Consider the following 9,448-nt stretch of genomic DNA (forward strand, 5'->3'; position numbering starts at 1 on the left):
CTGTCCAGGTCCCGCTGAATGGCAGCGCAGCCTTCCAGCGTATCAGCCACTCCTCCCAGTTTTGTGTCATCCGCAAACTTGCTGATGGTACACTCTGTCCCCTCGTCCAGGTCATTGATGAACAAGTTGAACAAGACTGGGCTGAGTACTGAGCCCTGGGGAACTCCACTAGCTACCGGCCTCCAACTGGACTCTGCCCTGCCGATCAGAACCCTCTGAGCCCTGTCGTTCAGCCAGTTCCCAATCCACCTCACTGTCCACTCATCCAACCCATACTTCTTGAGCTTCCCTGTGAGGATGTTATGGGAGACAGTGTCAAAAGCCTTGCTGAAGTTAAGGTGGACAACATCCACTGCTCTCCCCTCGTCTACCCAGCCAGTCATGCCATCATAGAAGGATATCAGATTGGTCAGGCATGATTTCCCCTTGGTGAATCCGTGCTGGGTACTCCTGATGATCTTCTTTTCCTCTAGATCTTCTTTTCCTCTACTTGCTTGGAGAGGCCCAGAAGGAGTTGTTCCATCACCTTTACAGGGATGGAGGTGAGACTATCCGGCCTGTAGTTCCCTGGGTCCTCCTTCTTGTCCTTTTTGAAGACTGGAGTGACATTGGCTATCTTCCAGTCTTCAGGCACCTCTCCTGTTCTTCACGACCTTTCATAGATGATGGAAAGTGGCTCAGCAATGTCACCACCCAGTTCCTTCAGCACTCGTGAGTGCATTCCATTGGGGATGGAAGTAAAGCTTTAGGTCTAGTTTTTTCTTCTGTATAATCCTTCAAGGAGATTTTAGCAAAATCTTACTTTCTGCTATGTAGATGGTCTTATCAAAGTGTCTTGGCATACCAATGCTCATTTGGGCACTATTTTATCTAAACTCTGGGCTTTCTTGAGAAAAAATTTGTCTAAGACGTCATAAGTGAAGATTGCCTTTCTGATGGGTCCGTTGCCTCTCAGTCTTGAGCTACTGATCAGTTGTACTCCTGTCCATACAGCCACAGGAAATAAAATTTTCTTAATGTAAACACAGTGGAAACAATGAATTGTGATGTCTTTTGAACACTTTTAATCTTCTGCAAGGGTGAAATCCTGAGTTCAAAAGCTCCTTCAGAGTTAAGCATTGCTAGATGCATCCACTTACATTTATGCAATACAGATTTGATTGAGTTCAATAAGTTAAATGGCATTTATCTGAAGACAACAAACTCTCTGCCAACATCTCATTATGTTGAGAAGAAATATTTTTTTTTAAATCCAGCATGAAAAATGAATCAATGTTTTAGTATTTTTTTAGGGCAGCAGCATTGCTATTTCAGTGACTTACTCTTGAATGAAATTTAAGATATGTTCTTATGTCTATTTCCTTAAAGAAAAAGGACAGGCTAATGATCTATTTTCAGATGTAGAAATTTTGGACATCTATGATAATGTTCTGCATCTGATAATGGCTTCAGAAAGCCAGTAGGTCTCTCAGCCTGAGTGTGGCAATCAAGCAGGAAAAAAAAAAAATTGCTACAAATATTAATACCCAAATTATTACAAAAATATTCTTATTTGTGCTGGAGATAGAATTTAGGAATGGTGTTCAAAAACAAATATACTGGAAAAAAGAGCTTATGTGGTGAGAGAATGCAGAAGTGACTAATTTCTCAGCAGCATGCACATAGGCTCATGACAAGAGAGGACGAATAATTTTTCCTTGCCTTAACAATAAGGATAAAGGTTCATAAAGGGAATATTTACCCAGTTTGCAGTTCTGGCATCCCTCTGAACAAGGTATGCAGTCTTCAGAGTCAAGATCTTCCACTTCACCTGTGTTTTGAAAATTTTGGGTTAATTCTAGGTAATGGAAGGTCAGGATTTGGAAAATAAACTTTATCCAAATCTAGAAAGGAGAAGATTCATGCCAATTTCTTTTCTCATTTGTCTTTTTGTAAGCCCACTCAATTTGAGGACAATACTCCTATTGTACACTAATATGATATTAGAAGAGAATCAGAGCTGGAGTTTAAGGACCTCAGGATCAGCTGTGATCGTATATTTCAAAAGGGCAACCAGGACCCTTAACCACATTTCTGTAACAGATTAGAGCTATTTGTTAACTCCTACTGAGGGATGCTTACCTTCTCTACAGCTGTGCTTCTGACATATGTTTTGAGTAAGGTAGTAGCCTCTGAAACACCTTTTGCAGTGGCTGGAGTTCAGGCACACCTCGCAGTGGCCAGAGCAAGCTGCACAGGCGTGCTCTGAGTGGTAGTGACCTGGAGGACAGCTCTCTCTGCACTCCCCGTGATACAGGAAACGTTCGAGCCCTCTTCTGTCTGTGTGGCAAACAAAATAGGAGAAAGATGTCACCAACAGAGGACATTTGGGCATAGGAAGTGGCTTTATGAAGCACTGGTGCTTCAGCTGATGAGAATTAATATTGCTCACTGACTGCTCAATTTGTACAGTTTTACACCAGATGAGCTAAATTGTATAAAAGTTTCAGGACTTCAAACCTCCCACATTTCTGGAGATTTATGACATATAAAGATGCCATGCTAGTGAATAATTACTGTTTACATCCATCAATCTAATAAAAGGATCAAGAGATTTCCATTACTGATTTCCCTTGCAGTGAACATACAGGTATTTGAACTGTATTGTACATGTGGGTGTAAAATTGCCATTAGGAAAACAAGGCTGCCTATTTCACCTTTGGAAAGGATCAGTCTCTGTCCATAGTAGATTAAACTGTAATCCTCATCCTAGTTGAAGCTAGACTGTGGGATCATTTAGATTTTAATCTGAATAGCAAGTATGCATTTATTTGCTATCAGAACAATTACATTCTCTAGGGGAGAACTAGGGCAGAGCTTGGGGAACTGGGAGGTCCCCTACTTCAAATGCTTCTGAAAGAAAACACCTCCTGTGCCATGTGCTACAACATGGGGAGTTTTCTAATGGGTTACTCTAAAGTGCAAATTACGTATATTGTTGTGCTACAAGTGTTTGCTTGCTTTAACTATAGAACGAGAACTTTCTTACCATAATTTACTTTTGAAACTGCAGAGAAAGCAGCTATAACAGGGAACAGTCTTCATTTCTTGATACACAGAAATACAGAAATTTATATTGCTGTTCACCATACGGAGAGACTTGGGGAACAATTATACTAACTTCTCCCTCACATTGGACCTGAAGTACCTTTTGAAAACTTTGTCCACTCAGTCACATTCCCAAAGTAAGAAAGTCAATTTCATCAGCAGTACGACAAATTATTGCCAGCCATACTAGCGTTTTCTTGTTATCTGGACACTAATTACTAAATAAAACCTGGGCCATTAATGACTAACGCTGAAATGGAAGTAGGAGATGAGAGGAAAAAGGCTGTGAATCTAGTGTGAGTCATCAGAAAAAGCTCACCAAAAATTTCTTTTTATTAAGTGAATTGGAAGTTAAATCTTAAATACTCATTTCCAAGGGCTGTTCAGGCTACTTACGCATAACTGTATGTAATAGCCTCAAGTTCTTCACCCATCTGGTGTTACAGAGGTGAGAGGGAATAATTTTTATAATGGAGCTTCAAAAGGAGAAGAGTTGTTTTTTGGAACAACCACGAATTTAACTATATTACCCTCGCTCTCAATCTAAGCTCTATAAAAATGTGTCAAAAAGACGAGTTTCTATGTGTGTTGTAAGCTTCTCTTTGCAGGTCCCATTCATCCAGCTGTAGGGACGTAACAGCCTGTGGTGGAACCCACCATGCTTGTTTCCTAGCCTTCCCCAGACAGATGTTTTAGAAAACACCCTGCCTCCCTGCCTGCTTGTGCAAGCCAGCTGCTCCATTTCAGTACAGCATATATTGTGCAGAGGTTGGGGTAGGTGCATATGGTGCTTTCTTTTCCACATGCAGGCAGTGTAGGTTTTCTGTCCTTTTTTGTTCCCCTTTTACTCCTCTTTCTGTTAACAAAGTTCATATATATATATGTACACACCAAGGGAAATGCATAAAGATGCAAGGACAATGCAGAGTTGACTTTTCTTGTACTTTTTAAAAAATAAATCGAGTTCCAACTCCCTTCAGGGTTAAAACAAGATTATGATGCAGGTCAATAGCAAAAGCACTACTTATTTTATTGGCTCTAACAACTGGTCCTGAGAGCAGAGGGAAAAAGGAACTTGCAGGCTAAAGAAGGGGAAAAATCTGCAAGAGGAAATCTTTCTTACCTGTTCCACAAGCGGTGCATTTGTTAGGTTCACTTCCGCTGCAGTCCAGGCAGGTATGATGGCACAAATGACATTGTCCTTTGAATTCAAACTTTCCTCTGGGGCATTGCATAACACAGCAACCATCATCAAAGACTCTTTTGAGGCAGAGAGAGGCACAATTACAAATTCAGCAACAGCCTGTACTTTAAATGTAAAGGAAACTAACAAGAAACACAAGATACTCTTCCTTCACTCTATTTACAAGTCTTTGGACATTACTCCTTCATTTTTCTGATCTTATTGATAGTATTTAGTAAGTGGAAAGTCAGCCGTGTTTTGAACCTGGATCTTAGACTTTAGAGATTACTTTTTTTCTGAGATTTTTCTGAGAAAAATCACCTTTTTGTCCTGTACCTAGATGTCCTTCTACCACAATCCCTGCAGTGGTCACTTATGTCTGTTAGAAAGAAAGCAAGACTTGGTCTTTCTCTGTGAAGGAATGATCCAGAGATAGGAAGTTTCCTATTAGTCTTACTTTAAAGGCTTCCTGTGAACAATACTATGGCTTCACTGCAATGACTTTGTAGATGATGTCAAACATCTATCTGAATCTTTACCTTTAGCAGCTGTATTTTTAGACTCGCATATCTGCAAACACTTAGGAGTTTTAGTGCTAAACATCCTGCTTTTGCTGAGCAATTAAATATCTGCTACAGAATCCTTTTCTGTAATGAAAATTTCTAGTCTATTTTTCACCACTACTTATTGTCTACTGGTTTTAATCTGTTGGCAAAAAAAGTAGAAAAGCATCAATACAGATATGACTATTAAAATAATATAAAACAAGTTGGCTAGAATTTGACAGCCTTTTCAATATTAAGAAAACAAGAGAGGAGAGAGTGCAATCTTCCACACTTAACTGCTCCAACCGGTTTGGTATCTGAGGACTTGGACTCAATTTCTAGAGAAGCTGAGCACCATTCAGTATCTTAGCACAGATTTTGAGACTGTCAGATTGTCCATACACCTAGGGATCTGTAGGGTTTCCATAACATTAACATAGTGCATGTTTCCTTGGAGCCAGCCAATGGTGTTAGAGAATGTCTGCAATGTGCCTTCATAAATTTGAGTTGCTATGGTCATTGACAGATTTATTTTGAAAGAAGAGGAGAAAAATATCTGCAAAGTTTAAAACCAATTTTGTCAAATAGACTTTGAAACAATTTAAAATTTTCCATGACTGGAAAAGTCCAAGATTATGAAGTGTCAAGGTAGAAGAATAGGCTATCGTCATGCAAACAGCCTTCCTCAAGTTCACGTAACAAAGCAAACTTAGGAATTGATTAAAAAGACTTGTGAGGCTGAAGGCAGGCTGCTGGAAGGACTCAGGGAGAAGCTTCTATGGCTATAGAAAGTATTCAGCAAAGATTTACCTCTGCTCTGGAGTCTGACAGTAAGGTAGTCCTATGCACACTGTAGCTCATACAGCTATACCTGCATGTTTAAGACTTTAGCTCTTTAGAAGAATTTTTAAGAATTTAGCTCTTCATGGGGACTGCAGCCCTCTCTGGTTGGTTTCTGTGTAAAGGGGACAATGTGATAGAAGTACTGGAGGTAGCTGGGCTATGCTTATTTGACATGCAAGTATTATGTTATTCTACTGCATGTACTGGCTGTAATGATAGCCGTCCTTACAAACAGCTCACACAGTGGTCAAGTACTCGTATCTTGCTTTTTGTTATGCTGCCCCTAACGAAAGACACCAGCAGTCAGATCTTGTCACTAATGTTTGTATCTCAAACAGTAAACAGATGGACAAGGAATTTTGTGAAAATCAGTTTGGCTGGACAAGACCCTACAATTCCATAATTTTTTAAAAACAGGTCACAGCATTTTGAATTGTCAAACAAGATGATGATCTGACAGTGATTTTATTATGAAATAAGGTGTCATCTACTGCTGAATTTTGACAAAGAACAGGGATTGTTCAGTGTTTTCACTTTCACATTATTTTCAGTAATCTCCCCTGCCAAGTCTTTTCATCCTTTTCAAAGAGGAAAGGTGTTCCCCTGTAGGAAAGCAGCACTGCTGAATTTTAGTCTGTATTATCTAATGGCCACTCATTACTGTCTTCAATAGACAGGATCTGAAGCTCTCAAGAGCGACAGGATTTAGGATTCTGTTTCAATTAAACAGAACTATTTCAAGTACATAGCGAATAATGTCTACTGGAAGGAATCACAATTTATCCTCTGGGTGAGATTTTCCTTTATTATTATTTCTTTTGCTACTGACTGTCCTAATACAACTTTTTCTAACAGTTTTCAAAATGTGCAGAAGGAGCACAGAAAGCTTTTAAAAGCCTTAGATACCGACATAGAAAACGATTAGAAAATTTGTTACAGGAGAGACAGGAGCACTCTTCCAAAAGGTCACAGAGACCTCAATCCTGTAAAAGCCTGGATGGTTTTACCTAATGACGTTGTTCTGTGCCTTCTTTGGTTTGCAGATATCCCTGTGTAAATCTCACAAGATAGGTTGTAAGGAAGCACAGATAATCTATTTTAAATGCAATTGTGAATTGGAGGAATCCAGTCTGCAGTCCAAAATTCGGCCCAGACTTCCTGTGCTAATGCCATTTCTGACGTAACACACCTTAATTCAATACTGTTTCCTCAGTTATGGATTTGTTTGGACTCCACGGGTCCTGGTGTGTCTTTTATTGGCATAGTCATATCATAGATATTTGCAGGGTAAATTGCAGGATTGCTTGGGGATTTTTTTCTATGCCTTACAGGACCTGGTTGATTCTGACTTCACACCAGTGTAAATATCAGCTGGTTACAATGCAATCCACTGCAACAGAACCAGAGCTATTGGTACAAGAGCAAAACTATTGGTAGGATATGAGATTAAAACCAGTAGACTCCTAGATTAGGTGCGAGATGACCTAAACATAAGCCTCTGATATGCGATGTGGAAAAGCTTCATTCTAGATCTGTTGCCTCCTCATGGCAGTTGAGAAAAACCAACCTCACTTAAAACACCTCAGTTAGGGGATGGACAATGTTTAGGTGCTCTGAATATCTCCTGAATTAGCTGATTGCTAGCCTCAGTGTCTGTATTCATGCCTTGTGCCAAACTCCATAGCTGTGTACAACTACAGATCTCCTAGGCTCTTGTTAAATTTGCCACAGTTGTGATTCTAGCAATTATGATTTTGAAAGGATGACAATGAAATAAAGACTATTTGATTTTTCCTGTATCTATGGAAATCACCTGGCTAAACATTAACTGCCTGTGTAGCCAGCTGTCTTGTTCACATAACACTTGTTTCCTCACTTGCCCTTGTTTTGTTTGCCCTAATCATTGCTTGCTTTTTGAGTCAACTCTGCAAGCTAGTGCCAAAGACCATGCAGCCACTTCTCCAGATGATGATGTGAGGTCTTTGTGCTGCACTGTGCTAGGAGACAATTACCTTGTGGGCAGGCAGCTGATGCAGTTATCTGGCTCAGGTCCAATGCACTTCTGACAGGATGCTTCACACAGCTGACATTTTTGGGAATCATCGAGATATTCCCCTGGTAGGAAAAAAAAAAAAAAATTTCAGATCAACATCTCATGTTAAAAAAAAAACACGCGCCAAGCCAGGTTCGAAAATGTGATGAGTAAAAGGAATTAAATCTGTTCTGAATTACTGAAATTAATATATTTCCCTATGGTATCAGGAAAACAAGTACTGCCTCCCTTGGGGAACCAGAGTACTCAGAATTAGTAGTTTCTAGTCCTTATTTATTTATTTATTTATTTATATTTTCCACGTGAATCTGACAGAGAGTGATTCTTGTTGTTTGGGTTAATGCTATTTCTTTTGCATCAGTTGAAGTAATGGGACTCATTTAAGGTTCACCATGGAGTGTTACCTCAAAACCTGTGCTACCTAGGAGTATTCATTACCTAATGTTCTTTGGTGCAGCTGCAACGTGCTCCTGATTGCAAGCTGCAGCATAAAGAGTGTGTTCTCATGGATGTAGGCTATGTTATGTGAGAAGACGGGCTTGAGTAAGCTTCTCTTAGTCAGAGACATGTTGGTGCTCCCCAAACCTCTAACTATAACATCTTTTTTCCCTCTCCCAGGCCACTGCTGGAAGACTTCATGCCTAAAAGACCAAGGCTGTCATTTAGGCTAAATGAAAATTTGATGCTGAAGTGCCTGCTTGGACTAAAAAAAATAAAGTTTGTATTATACGAATTATTGTCTTAAAATTCAGATAAAGAGATAAATACTTGCAGATCATAATGCACTAGTACTACTATGGTGCTGAAGTGCAAAGTTTGCCTCTTTATTTACTGAATACTAATTAAAATATTGGTACAAACCAGTAAGTGGTATTCTTCATAACTGTGAGAGCAGAGATATCAATCTGGTAAGTAGCATGAATACCGTATCTGTGTGCAGCATTGTGTGGGGACAGTAAATTGGTTTATCAAGCAGTTTTATAAAGCTGAAGATTGGGTCTTTGTTATGGGAAAATTTATTCTGAGTCTATGTATTTGGGAGAATTGGCTGTTCCTTCATTCTTAAGTAATGGAAGAGGCTGGGCAGAGAGTCCTATATAATACATAAACCTTGCAGTTTCTATAGATACTTCAATATGGAGAAACTTTCCACTTGGTTTGTACTTATTGTGCTTAAGGAGATGGGAACAGCGTAGTTATAAAGGCATACCAACTGGAACGTCCAGCCAACTGTGGGCCAAAGCTGAAGTACCCAAAATGTAGGTAAAGATACAATTTTCATTTTGTAAAGGTTTGCGTGTCTCCTGAAGAAAGGAAAAAGGTAGAAGACAAGCCAAAAGCCAGTGACAAAGCCATATAAAACATGAAGACAGTGCTCCTCAGAGGCTGGTCTGGAATCAGTGCTAACTGGCAAGAAGTTCAGAACTGGGAGCAAATGAACAGTCTTGTGATGAGATCAGGGAAACAGAAATCCATGTAAGCATATGCATTCACACATTTTTACGGTTCTCATTATCCAAAGAGTATTTAATGTGTGTATATATATATATTTACAGGTATTTATGTATTTCCCACACATGTCTATATTGGCCAAACCTTGATTTGTGTAAATTCCATGGAAATGGTGTAGCTTTTCTGAACTGCAACACTGTATCTTGTACGATAGCTTACTTTATAAAGGACTGACAAAAACCATTATATATTATATAGCTGTTAGCAATAGAATTCAGCCGGATT

The 9,448-nt window shown here is 39.4% G+C and overlaps 1 protein-coding gene across 1 annotated transcript in view; it reads right to left on the reverse strand.

The window, feature by feature from the left end:
- Positions 1-9,448, reverse strand: part of PCSK5 (proprotein convertase subtilisin/kexin type 5) — a 254,875-nt gene that overhangs the window by 41,959 nt on the left and 203,468 nt on the right. The window contains exons 21-24 of the mRNA XM_035891730.1: positions 7,671-7,773; positions 4,211-4,347; positions 2,122-2,319; positions 1,742-1,810 (exon numbers count right to left, since the gene is read on the reverse strand). Of these exons, the coding sequence (XP_035747623.1) occupies positions 1,742-1,810; positions 2,122-2,319; positions 4,211-4,347; positions 7,671-7,773 (507 nt within the window). The remainder of the gene's footprint in view (positions 1-1,741; positions 1,811-2,121; positions 2,320-4,210; positions 4,348-7,670; positions 7,774-9,448) is intronic.

The sequence above is a fragment of the Egretta garzetta genome, unplaced genomic scaffold (genome assembly GCF_000687185.1).
Source record: "Egretta garzetta isolate BGI_Z169 unplaced genomic scaffold, ASM68718v1 scaffold353, whole genome shotgun sequence".
Classification (NCBI taxonomy): Eukaryota; Metazoa; Chordata; class Aves; order Pelecaniformes; family Ardeidae; genus Egretta; species Egretta garzetta.